This window comes from Macaca nemestrina, chromosome 12, assembly GCF_043159975.1.
Source record: "Macaca nemestrina isolate mMacNem1 chromosome 12, mMacNem.hap1, whole genome shotgun sequence".
NCBI lineage: Eukaryota > Metazoa > Chordata > Mammalia > Primates > Cercopithecidae > Macaca > Macaca nemestrina.
In genome coordinates, this window is record NC_092136.1 from 18,795,817 (window position 1) to 18,809,222 (window position 13,406).

Below are 13,406 nucleotides of genomic sequence, written 5' to 3' on the forward strand. Positions count from 1 at the left end.
AGAATGTGCAGGAATGGCTTATAGTTCTAGGAATGGTAGACCCCTCCTCAATATCTTTGAGAGAAAGACTCTTGAAGATTCTTGGGTTCCTGGAGTATCTGATGCTCCAGAAAAGAACCACAATGAAGGCCACAGGATGGCAATTAAAATAGTGTAACCTCTTTCTTCTGTTGTGTGTTTCTTCCTCAGCAGCTCTTTCACCCCTCTGATAGTCTTTCACCTTTTCTCTTCTGATTTCCTCTTGATTTCAGGTACCTGTTGCTGGGTGTTTGTAGAGGGAGTGGTGTTTCCCAAATTGCAAGTGCCGTGTCCCCCACCTCTCTCTAACTTCCCCAGCATGTCTCTTGATTAAGACACTGAGTGGCCTGCATCTTATACTAATTTCATCTTGGAGGGTGTGCTGGGTGAACGGACATCTGTGTGTTTGCTTGTGTGCTATCTATGTCCCACTCTGCATGGCTGAGGGGACTGTCACTCTCAGAGGGCAGGGACCATGTTTTTTATTGCATAATCATCAAAGCACCTAGCACAGTCTCCTGCTTAACATAGGGGCTCAGTAAATATCTGTGGAATTGAATTGTTACAAAAATAGAGCCACAGCCACAGTTGCAGAACTCTTGGCAGGAATACTATCCCAGGGACAGAACCCAAGATGATCCATTTTCTTCTAGCAGTGGTGGCATGTCAGTTGGTATACCCCAGCAGCCAGGAATGAGGCTACTCTTTGAAGAAGCCATAAAGGGAGAGGGCTGAGCAGAACTCCAGGCTGTGCCTGGAAGAGTCCCAGGTTTTGCTTGGGAATGGTCCCAGGACTCATGGCAGCAAAGCCAGAGTAACCTCCCAAAAAAGGTTATAAGTTGCAGGACCCCACTGGAGTGATGTTTAGGACCCAGAAAAGAGGATTTCCTTTTTTTAGTTTTTTTTTCTTTCTTTCTTTCTTTCTTTTTTTTTTTTTTTTTTTAATGGAATCTTGCTCTGTCACCCAGGCTGGAGTTCAGTGGCATGATCTTGGCTCACTGTAACCTCAGCCTCCAGGGTTCAAGGGATTCGCCTGCCTCAGCCTCCCAAATAGCTGGGATTACAGGCGCCCGCCACCACACCCAGCTGATTTTTGTATTTTTAGTAGAGAAGGGGTTTCACAGTGTTGACTAGGCTAGTCTTGAACTCCTGAACTCAAGTGATCTGCCCGCCTGGGCCTCCCAAAGTGCTGGGATTACAGGCATAAGCCACCACGTCTGGACAGATAAGAGGATTTTCTAGAGTCCCCTGTCTTACCTCCCAAGTTTTCTCCTTAACAAAATTAGAAAAAAGAGATAATTGAGAAACTAACACCGAAAGTAACTTAACATCCTGAATAAATGTACATTTAATTGCTCTTGCCAATTGCTTTTGATGATTTATATCAGCATGATGTCCCATTAATAAACCATAGTAACAATGTAACATAGCTAACATGTTATAGTGCATTTTGTGTCAAGCACCCAGATAACTGCATTCCATGTATCACCTCATTTAACCTGACAGCAGTTGGTTGTGAGGTATGGATACTGTTACTCTCCTCACACTGCAGAGTTTTAGAGACCGAGTTTTAAAAATGTGAAATAATTTGCCCAAAGTGACAAAGCCAGTGAGTGGCTGCTGCAGTACTGGAAGCCATGGTTTTCCCTCCTCCCTGTATGATAATGGTAACAATCATCATAGCTGCCCCTCCTCTTTTAGGCTAGGCCTCATACATTTGCCCAATCACATTTCCACATTTGTTTGTGGGATTTTTGTGCGCTTCACTCCTACTCTTACCCCATCCACTTCCTTTTTCCAGTTTACCATGGGATCCTTTGTAGAAAGCCAACTGACTGACCATATCTGCCCACTCTCCACCCTAGGGAGGGCCTGACCATAACTACACCAAGGAGAAGATCAAGATCGTAGAGGGAATCTGCCTCCTGTCTGGGGATGATGCTGAGTGGGATGACCTCAAGCAACTGCGAAGCTCACGGGGGGGCCTCCTCCGGGATCATGTATGCATGAAGACAGACACAGTGTCTATCCAGGCCAGCTCTGGCTCCCTGGATGACACAGAGACGGAGCAGCTGTTACAGGAAGAGCAGTCCGAGTGTAGCAGCGTCCATACTGCAGCCACTCCAGAAAGACGAGGTTCTCTGCCAGACACGGGCTGGAAACATGAACGCAAGCTCTCCTCAGAGAGCCAGGTCTAAATGCCCGCGTTCTCTTCCCTGCCTGCCTGTTCCTTCCCCTTTATGGACGTCTAGTCCTTGTGCTTGCTTACACCGCAGGCCCCTCTTCTGTGTGCTCGTCCTCCTCCTCCTCCCACCCCATAACTGCTCCTAAGCCCTCACTGGAGCTGTTTACCACCTGAGTCCATAACTACCTGTGCACAACAAATGATGGTGCATCTCGAGAATTTAGACCTGGATTTTACCATGAACCTCACATCTTGTACTCCGTCCTGGGCCCCCTGAAACTGCTTATTCATGATTCCTCGCCAGCGTAGAGCTCCACCTCCCCTTCCCCCGGTACCCTCAGTGCCTGCTTCTCAGTGCTGATGCAGCTGATGACCCAGGACTGTGCTCTGCCCCATCACAGCCAGCATGACTGCTTCTCTGAGAGAACTTGCCCATCAGAGGCTGGGACAAGGGGGTGTGGGTAAAGAGGGATGAAGGATAGAGGCTGAGAGAAGAAGGAAAAGTCAGCCCAGCAGGTATGGGCATCTGGGAACCTTCAGCCTCAAGTGTGTTGGTAACATGAAAAAGCTTTGGGGGGTAGTTGGGTCTGGGTGTCTGGTCCATTGCTGGCAGTGGACATTATTCTTGCCCTAAGAGTCACTGCCTTTTCAGCAGCAGATACTGGTGAGATGGGGGTGGCTCAAGCTGTTCTTCCTCCTGCTAGAATGTGTGGAGCTCTTTCTACCTTCGGATAACTGGGTTCCCTATCACGAGGCTACTGGCTAATATGGATTCCCTCCTGGTGCCACCACTGGCCAGTATCTTTCCTAAGTCTTTGATCAGAGTAACCAGGTTGTGAGCCAGTGGCTTGAATGAATGTTAGGCCTTGGGGGCTGAGTCTCTGAAAAGTCTAAGAAGCTCTGCCTAGACCAAACATGGTATACCACCTGAACCCTCTCTCCCTCATTCCCTGGGATTCTAGGGAAGAGACCTAGAAACAAGCTTTCAAAGAAACCCGGAAGTTGTCATAAATGGTCAGAAAGAACAATCAGGTTGGAGACTTGGGACACCCAGGGCCTAAAGAGAAGTATCCATGAGGGTCAAACTTCCTGTTGAACTTCCTGTGTTCTTTCTCAAGTGCTCAGGGATCTAAATTAGTAGACAGCGAGCCTGTGGCTGTGGGGTGGTGACGTTCCTCTTCCAGCTGTCTCCTCAGCTAAGGGGCTTGGTTTCCGTGTGGGATGCCATCACTTGGTTCATGCTCATTCACACAAAGGGCATGTGTCTCAGCCTAGTATGAGGGAAACTCAGACTTATTTTTGCCCTAAAACGTCTCCCTAGTTGTTCTTCGTGGGTTGGTTTATTTTTTTGTTTTTTTTTTTCCGTTTGTTTTTTGCCTAATTTGCTTTTTCTGACCAAGCCTTGTGGCACCAGCAATCTCCAAAGTCCTGTGGTGGGAGGGCCGAATAAATAAAGATGCAAAGAGGTGGGCAAGGAGTAGGAAGGTAGAGAGCACCACTGATGAGGCCCTCCTAGCCCATGGCAGACCCAGACCTCTTCTCCCCCAGGAATTAGAAGTGGCAGGAGAGGACAACAGGGGCTGGGAATGGAGGGGAGAATTTCTAGGGGAAGTTTCCTGAGTTGAAACTTCTCCTGTGGTTACTGGTATTGAGAAATCAGCTACCAAACATGGGTGAAAAAGGACAAGATCAAGTCAGTTCTAAGACTGCTAGAGAGAGATACCAAGCCCTTAGCCTTGCTCTCAGTAGCATCAGCCCCAGGTCTGAGCTTCCCCACATTACAGCCTCCCCACATTACACTTGACAAAGCAGTAAAGGAGGGAGCACTTTGGGTCCTGACACTCATGTCTGGGGAGGAAGAGCAAGAAGAAAAGTGGCATTTCCTTAATTGGAAAGGGGGAAGGATCTTATTGCACTTGGGCTGTTCAGAATGTAGAAAGGACATATTTGAGGAAGTATCTATTTGAGCACTGATTTACTCTGTAAAAAGCAAAATCTCTCTGTCCTAAACTAATGGAAGCGATTCTCCCATGCTCATGTGTAATGGTTTTAACGTTACTCACTGGAGAGATTGGACTTTCTGGAGTTATTTAACCACTATGTTCAGTATTTTAGGACTTTATGATAATTTAATATAAATTTAGCTTTTCTTAATCACCTTGCCTGGCTTGGAGTCATGACTAATCCTGCACCTGCTCTGTCTGGCAGATCCATGCTGTGGAAAACCTGCTTACAGACATCACTTTTAAGTCCTTTGTGGATGTGGGGACAGTGAAGAGCAATAAAGAGTGTAAGGTTCCTGCTGGAGTTTTCAGCTCATCTGGAGAAGAGAGGTCGAGGCCAGAGTTCGTTGGCTGATGAAACCTTTATTTCCTCTGGAAGAGGAATGGTAGATGGGTTTCCTCTTGAGTGCCGACTCTGATTGGTTGGCAGTGGCTGACTGAGGGCCTGTTCACACCCAATGGGAAGAATGTCATATGGCTAGTGACATCTCTTTTGTGCACTGGAAGGAAATGTCATGGCATGTACACCATGTATCGTCTATTTCTGTTCTAGGTCTTTGTCACAGAACTTTACTTTGCCTTGCAGTGATGGTCATTGGCAAGACTATCTCAGGTAGTAAGAAAAGTACTGGAGCTGGGGACATGGAGGGCTTAATTCCAGTCCCAGATCTGCCACTAGCTCTGTTTGATCTTGGTCAACTTTCATAGTTAGTCTGAGAGTGGATCAAATTATCACTAGGATTTCATTTATTTTTAAAGGCTATCTTTTTATAGCTCATCCACTACTTCTCAAGGCTAGAATAAGGAGCTCTAGGGATCCCTTCTCAGGTTCTCTGGATGTGATATCCCTCAGTGAAAATTGGGAATCATGTTAGTCTCAATGCCCGATATAGAATTTCATGTCAAGTCTCAATAGTTGATTTTCTAAACCACACACCATCTATAGGATAATATTCCCATTCATTCATCTGCTGTGGGCTAGGCACTGCCCATGCCTAAACAAAGACATAATCTTATAGAACTTAGAGTCTAACAACACCATTACCACCACCATCCCAAAAAAGAAAAAAAAAAGAAAGCAAGAAAGACTGAAGCTTCTTGTATTTAAGTGACCAGAGATCTGAGTATAAACTACAGTGTATAATTTTTCTAACTGTAGTGAGGAGTAGGTGTGCCAGAACAAAAACAAGTAGAATAGCCCAAGGATAACCATCCCTCCAACCCCCACTGTTCTCTTTGCAGGGGGGAAAAAGAAAAAGAGGACATCTTGGGATAAAACAAAGGAACAAAGGTTGGGAATTCCTTGTCTAGTTCTCTGGATATAAAATCTGAAACTAGGGTCAGGCACAGTGGCTACACCAAAGTAATCTCACCACTTTGGGAGGCCAGGACAGAAGTAAGAAGTATTGCTCGAGGCCTGGAGTTCAAGATCAGCCTAGGCAACATGACAAGACCCTATCTCTACAAAAATATTTAACAATATTAGCCAGGTGTGGTAGCTCATGCCTGTAGTCCCAGCTGCTCGGGAGGCTGAGGCAGGAGGATCACTTGAGCCCAGGAGTTCAAGGTTACAGTGAGCTATGATCATGCCACTGCATTCCAGCCTGGGTAACAGAGCAAAACCTTGTCACTAGAAAAACAAAACAAAAAAAACCCTGAAACTGATAAGTGAGCAGATGGTGGGTCAAGTTCTAACAAACTGACCATATTTTTGCAAACTCACTCAAAATACAGTCACGGTCTGTCTATGGTGTATGAACAAACTGTGGAATCTAAAATGAAAGGATCTCTGGCCCATAGAAAGGACTCTATGGCATAAACTGAAGCTCTCACCAAACTTAGGCCTGAAGAAAACACAAAGTCAATGCATAGGAACTCAGAGAGAGCATCTACAAAAGCTGAGGGTGCATAGGTATCTAAGTGGGTTCTAAGAGGGTTCTAAGAGGACCCAATAATGCACCGACATCCAAGGTTATCCAGTGAGCTTAAATTCTCTGGTTTCTATTTATGAACATAATGATACAAGAAATGTGGTTGAGTCCTTTTTATGGCTACGAAACACTCTGTAATATATCTTTTCTTCAAATGTGAAGATGAGTCAACTGATCCACATAATAGGATGTATGTTTTGGGATGTTTTAGGCAGTCTTTGTTTTGAAACATTCCCTCATCTGCCCACTTATTTTCTCTCCACACCATTCTCCTGTTAACCAGCTGGAGAGGCTGGCAGAGCTCAACATAGGGAATAGAGTTTGATGTCCAGTCAAAGCTCCAACTCATAACTCTGGTCTCCTTGACATAGTGTTAACACAGAACCAGACAGCCTAACTAAGGGTCATAGTTTAAACCCAAGGCTAAGTTAGCCCCAAGCTACACAATCTGCTTATTTCATTTTATAAGACATAAAAAGCCAAGAACTTTCACATATCTTGCCCTTCCTGATGGTTTTCCCTCCAGGCCCTAAAAGCCTGCTGATAGCCTGCTAATGGGGTCCCCATCTCTCCCTTCTCCCTCCTTCCTCTTTGGTGGGACTGATGCTTCTGTGGTCAAAGTTCTTGGACAGTCTACATTTTGGGGGCTATGGAAAATGAATATGAGAAAAGAAAAAATAAGGGCTATTCATTCCTTCATTCAACCAGCACCTACTAAATGCAATCAAGTGCAAGCCAGGGTAGGCTTTGCAATCCTGGAAGACAGTTAAGGCACTAAAACCCAGAGCCACTTGAAATCTGTATTAATGCCACCACTTCTGTCTCCAGGGAAATAATGCAGAGGGCACCTGGATTGAAAGTTGAAGGAAGCTCATCACTGAAGCTGCTCCTTTTAGGCTAGAAATATGGATACATATCCCATGGTAGGGATGCTTCAACCAGAATTCAGCTTGTGATTACAAAAGAATGAGGACTGTCCCAACCCTAACAAGCTTTTTGGAGATGCCCAGCACAGTTATTCAGCAGCCACAGTATTTGACATTTGTTTCCTGTTTGCAGTTGCAAAAATACAGCATTCACTTTGATCTCTAATGCCCACAAGGGTTTCACTGCCCTCGGAGGGCAGTATGTTCATAAATATACTCCTTATGTAAAAGGACTATTGAGAGGACCCTAGAATAAACAAAGCACACGTAACTCCAATAAATATACAGATAAATGCTATTTGATAATAATCCTAGATGGCAAAAGATGACTGGGCAAACATTTATTGAATACCTACTATGGGCAAGGTACTGTATAAGATTTCTACAAGGCCCTGTGGGATCTGCCACTCCTCACCCCCAACTGTTAAAAGATTTCATCTCCTACTACCCCCTTACTGCATCCTACTCTGGGCCAGCGACACTAGCTTCCGTCTTCCTCAAAAACATAAGGCCTTTGCACAGCTGTTGGCCCTTGCTCGCAATTCTTCCCCTAGATATACTCATGGCTAACTCCTTCACCTTCTTTAAGTCTTTGCTCAAATGTAATCTCAGTGAAACCTACCCTGACTGCCCTTTCATATATATATATTTTTTATTTTTTTATTTTTTTGAGATGGAGTAATGGTCTGTCACCCATGCTGGAGTGCAATGGCACGGTCTTGGCTCACTGCACCCTCCACCTCCCGGGTTCAAGAGATTATCCTGCCTCAGCCTCCCAAGCAGCTGGGATTATAGGCATCTGCCACCATGCCCGGCTAATTTTTGTATTTTAATTTTAATTTTAATTTTATTTAATTTTATTTTATTTTATTTCTTTTTTTTTTTTTTTTTGAGACGGAGTCTCGCTCCGTCGCCGGGGCTGGAGTGCAGTGGCCAGATCTCAGCTCACTGCAAGCTCCGCCTCCCGGGTTTACGCCATTCTCCTGCCTCAGCCTCCCGAGTAGCTGGGATTACAGGCGCCCGCCAACTCACCCGGCTAGTTTTTTGTATTTTTTTAGTAGAGACGGGGTTTCACCGTGTTCGCCAGGATGGTCTCGATCTCCTGACCTCGTGATCCACCCGTCTCGGCCTCCCAAAGTGCTGGGATTACAGGCTTGAGCCACCGCGCCCGGCCAATTTTTGTATTTTTAGTAGAGACGGGTTTCACCATGTTGGCCAGGCTAGTCTCGAACTCCTGACCTCAGGTGATCCACCTGCCTCAGCCTCCCAAAGTGCTGGGATTACAGGCGTGAGCCCCCCGGGCCGGGGTCGGGGGCTCACGCCTGTAATCTCAGCACTTTGAGAGGCTGATGCAGGAGAATTGCTTGAGTCCATGGGTTTGAGGTTTGAGACCATCCTGGGTAACATGAGATCCTGTCTCTACAAAAAAAAAAAAAAAAAAAAAAAAAATAGGAGGTTTCATGCATGCTACAGCTACTCGGGAGGCTGAAGTGGGACAATCACTTGAGCCCAGGAGGTCAAGGCTGCAGTTGAGCTGAGATCCTGCCATTGCACTCCAGCCTGGGTGACAGAGCAAGACCCTGTCTAAAAAACAAACAGACAAAAAAAAAAAAAAAAACCAAAACAAACAAACAAAAAAACAGCCTTTCCCTTGAAATATAAAAATCCTAGAAGAAAACCTACGAAATACCCTTCTCAATATCAGCTTTGGCAAAGAATTTATGGCTAAGTCCTCAAAAGCAATTGCAACAAAAACAAAAATTGATAAATGCATAAATGGAACCTACTAAAAGTAAAGCGCTTCTGCACAGCAAGAAAAACTATCAAGGGAGTAATAGGCCACGGAATGGGGGAAAATATTTGCAAGCTATGCATCCAACAAAGGTCTAATATCCAGAATCTATAAAGAACTTAAATCAACAAGTGAAAAACAACCCCATTAAAAGGTGGGCAAGCCAGGTGCAGTGGCTCACGCCTGTAATCCTAGCACTTTGGGAGGCCGAGGTGGGTGGATCACCTGAGGTCAGGAGTTCGAGACCAGCCTGACCAACATGGCGAAACCCCATCTCTACTAAAAATACAAAAATTAGCCAAGCACGGTGGTGGGTGCCTGTAATCCCAACTACTTGGGAGGCTGAGGCAGGAGAATCGCTTGAACCCAGGAGGCACAGGTTGCAGTAAGCTGAGATTGCGCCACTGCAGTATAGCCTGGGAGACAGAATGAGCCTCTGTCTCTAAATAAATAAATAAATAAATAGTGGGCAAAGGACATGAACAAACACGTTCAAAAGAGATACAAGTGACCAACAAACATATGAAGAAATGCTCATCATCACTAATCATCAAAGAAATGCAAATCAAAACCATGAGATACCACCTCATACCAGTCAGAGTGGCTTTTGTTAAAAAGTAAAAAATTAATAGATGCTAGAAAGGCTGCAGAGGAAAGGGAACAGTTGTACACTGTGGTGGGAATGTAAATTAATTCAGCCACTGTGGAAAGCAGTTTGGAGATTTTTCAAAGAACTAAGAGTTGAACTACCATTCGACCCAGTAATCCTATTAGTGGGTATATACTCAAAGGAAAATAAATCATTCTACCAAAAGGACACATGTACCCATATGTCACTGCAGCACTATTCACAATAGCAAAAACATGGACTCAACCCTTGTGCCCATCAATGGTGGATTAAAGAAAATGTGGTACATATACCATGTAATACTATGCAGCCAAAAAAAAGAATGAAATAATGTCCTTTGTAGCAGCCTGGATGCAGCTGGAGGCCATTATCCTAAACAAACTAACAGATAACCAAACATTGCATGTTCTCACTTAGAAATAGGAGCTAAACATTGGGTACACATGGACACAAAGAAGGGAACGATAGACATTTGGGACTAGTAGAGATGGGAGAGTAGGAGAGGAGCAAGTGTGGGAGTTCAGTCAGGATGGTGGGAAAAATTTTAAGATGAAGTTATAAAATATAGACACAAATCTTCTTGGAAGGCCGGAAGGTTTTGCAAAAGTCTCAGGATAGGGTTACGGCTGAAAGCAGCCTGATCCTTACCTTGAATAAACAGCTTAGAGTAGATATGAAGGAAAGTAGTGTAGTTTATCTAAATAGCTTGTTTACTTATATGGTCTTAAGACCAACCTTTGATCAACTGTGGGTGCATAACCGTGGTGGGGTGGGGGGTGTCGGCAATTACAGGTCAATTACCCTCTAGTGGTGTTTACTCAAGACTTTTGAAGACCTTTGTCATTTAATCTATACTGAATAAATGCAAGCTTCACTGGCTGATCAGGATGGCTGCTACTCTTTACAGTACCTTCCTTGGTGTCTGTGAGGGGCCCAGACCCTTAGCTGGACTGACAGGCAGAATATCTGTGTTAGTGTACGTTATTCATCCGTTGTTGGGTCGAGGTCTGTGGGATGGGTCCCTGCAAGCAAGGACTCATAAACTACTGTTAGGTACTATGCTCACTACTTAGGTTCAATCATACCCCAAACCTCAGCATCACACAATATACCTTTATCACAAATCTGCATATGTACCCTCGATTCTAAAATACAGGTTGAAAAATAAAATAAAATTACAGTCTTTCCAACCCATTTCCCTATCCCTTTACCCAGTTTTATTCTTTTTCTTTTCCCACTGGACATATTGTCTAATAACATACTATATAATTTATTTATGTATTGATTGTCAATGTTTCCTCACTATAGTGTGAGCACCACTAGGGGAGGAAGTTTTGGGAAGTCTATTTTGTCTACTGATCATTGCAGTGCCTAGAAGTGTCCCACCACATACTAGGTGCTGATAAATATTTGTTGAATGCATAAATGAGTAAAATCAGACATCTAATGCTCATCTTAAAATAGGGCTGCATCTAAGTCATCCAAGACAAAAAGGGATTTTGCCATCTTGTTCTAAAACTCTCCAGGACCCAGACTGCACACACATCCTTTATTAAGCCAATTCCGGATTACCATCACACCCTCTCCTTAAATGTAATCTTCAGTTTATTTCTGGTAATATTTAAATAAAGTAAATATGCCAACGACCAATGACTAAAGAAAACTATTTCTGTATATCCTCACCAATTTCTCCAAGGTTACCATGACTGTATTGCTTTCATTCCTTTCTTCTTCTCCTATATGTGGATCTGTCCTCATTATCCATCCTTTCACTCTCTCCAATCCCCCCGTCTGTGGTCTCATTCACTCTATCAATGTGATTCCCAAATCTATATCATTGATTCTGCATCTATTCTTAACAGCTTCCATCGTGTATTTTCTAAGCCTACTCAGACGATTCCATTAGAATGCGTCATTGGTACCTAAAAGTAAACAGGTTGCAATTTAAATGCCTCACCTTCCCCTTGAGACTGGCTTCTCCTGACTTCCTACTTCCATTGGGCAATCAAATCCTGGAATTCTCTTTGACTCACCTTCCTAAATGGGACCCACCCTTGCCTTTGTACCTAATCTAGTCAGTTGCCAAATCTTTCATTCTTTCTTGAATCTGCTCTCATCCTCTCCACTGCTAACACCTCATATGAGACTCCTAGCTGGGTTCCCAACTCTAAACCATTTTAGACAATCAAGCTAATTAATTTTCCTAAAGTACAACTCTGATTTTGCCACTCTCTTGCTCAGGAACTTTAATAGCCCCCCATTATCTACTTAATAAAGTACCAATTCCATACCCTGGGATTCAAGATCCTTTAGGAATTGTTCCTGGACGGGCGCGGTGGCTCACATCAGTAATCCCAGCACTTTGGGAGGCTGAGGCGGGCAGATTGCCTGAGCTTAGGAGTTTGCGACCAGCCTGGGCGATAAGGTGAAACCCTGTCTCACCTTGTTGTACTTTTTTGTACTAAAATACAAAAAAATTAGCCTGGCACTGTGGCTTGCGCCTATAGTCCCAACTATTTGGGAGGCTGAGACAGGAGAACTGCTTGAACCCGGGAGGTGGAGGTTGCAGTGAGCTGAGATCACACCACTATACTCCAGCCTGGGCAACAGAGTGAGACTCTGTCTCAAAAAAAAAAAAAGAATTGTTCCTAACCTTCTGTGTCAATCTTGTGTTCCACTACTTCCCAACATAATTTCAGCCCTAAAATCAACCCCATATGTTCAGTCCTATACATACGATGCACTTTCTTGTTACTGTGCCCTGACTCACACTTTCTCCACTACTCTCTGCTTCTTCTATGAAAGAAAAAAGAAACACACCACGTCAATGGTAAAAATTCATTTCCCTCCCGAGTCCCATTCCTATTAAGTTTCTTATAATTCCAGGAATGTTCTAACCATTTTCAGGCATGCCCCCAAACACACATACATTTATAACCATATATAAAAAAAATCATTCCACAAGTTCTGCAACTTGCCTTTTTTTCAATTAGTAAAATTTGTGCGTGTTTCTGTTCCAGCACATAGATTAACCACATTCTTTTTAACAGTTGCATAGTGTTCTATTGAATGGATATATCATAATTTACATAAAAGGCTCCCTGTTGATGAACATGTAATTTCCAGATTATTTATTTATTTTTTGTTTAGAGACAGGGTCTCATTCTGTCATGCAGTCTGGAGTACAGTGGCATGATCATAGCTCACTGCAGCCTTGACCTCTCATACTTCAGCAATCCTCCACCTCAGCCTCCCAAAGCACTGGGATTATAGGCATGAGCCGCCGTGCCTGGCCTCCAGAATTTTTTTTTTTCTTAATCTTAAGCAGTGCTGGCCAGGCACAGTGGCTCACAGCTATAATCCCAGCACTTTGGGAGGCTGAGGCGGGTGGATCACTTGAGGTCAGCAGTTCAAGACGAGCCTGGCCAACATGGTGAAACCCTGTCTCTACCAAAAATACAAAAAATCAGCTGGGCTTGGGGGTGCATGCCTGTAATCCCAGCAACTTGGGAGGCTGAGATAGGAGAATCGCTTGATCCTGGGAGGTGGAGGTTGCAGTGAGCTGAGATGGTGCCACTGCATACCAGCCTGGGTGAGAGAGCAAGACTTCATCTCAAAACAAAACAAAACAAAACAAAACAAAAAAAGGGCCAGGCACAGTGGCTCATGCCTGTAATCTCGGCACTTTGGGAGGCTGAGGCAGGCGGATCACCTGAAGTCAGGAGTTTGAGACCAGCCTGACCAAAATGGTGAAACCCCATCTCTATTAAAAATACAAAAAAAAAAAAAAAAAAAAAAAATTAGCCGGGCATATTGGCAGGTACCTGTAATCCCAGCTACTTGGGAGGCTGAGGCAGGAGAATCGCTTGAACCCGGGAAGTGGAGGTTGCAGTGAGCCGAGATCACGCCATTGCACTACGGCC

General features: G+C 44.3%; 1 protein-coding gene across 1 annotated transcript in view; it reads left to right on the top strand.

Annotated features, from left to right (window-relative positions):
- LOC105471718 (LDL receptor related protein 4) overlaps window positions 1-4,360 on the top strand; it is a 61,354-nt gene extending 56,994 nt beyond the window's left edge. The window contains exon 38 of the mRNA XM_071074729.1: window positions 1,884-4,360. Within this exon, the coding sequence (XP_070930830.1) occupies window positions 1,884-2,216 (333 nt within the window). The 3' untranslated portion in view covers window positions 2,217-4,360. The remainder of the gene's footprint in view (window positions 1-1,883) is intronic.
- The last annotated feature ends 9,046 nt before the right edge of the window (window positions 4,361-13,406 follow it).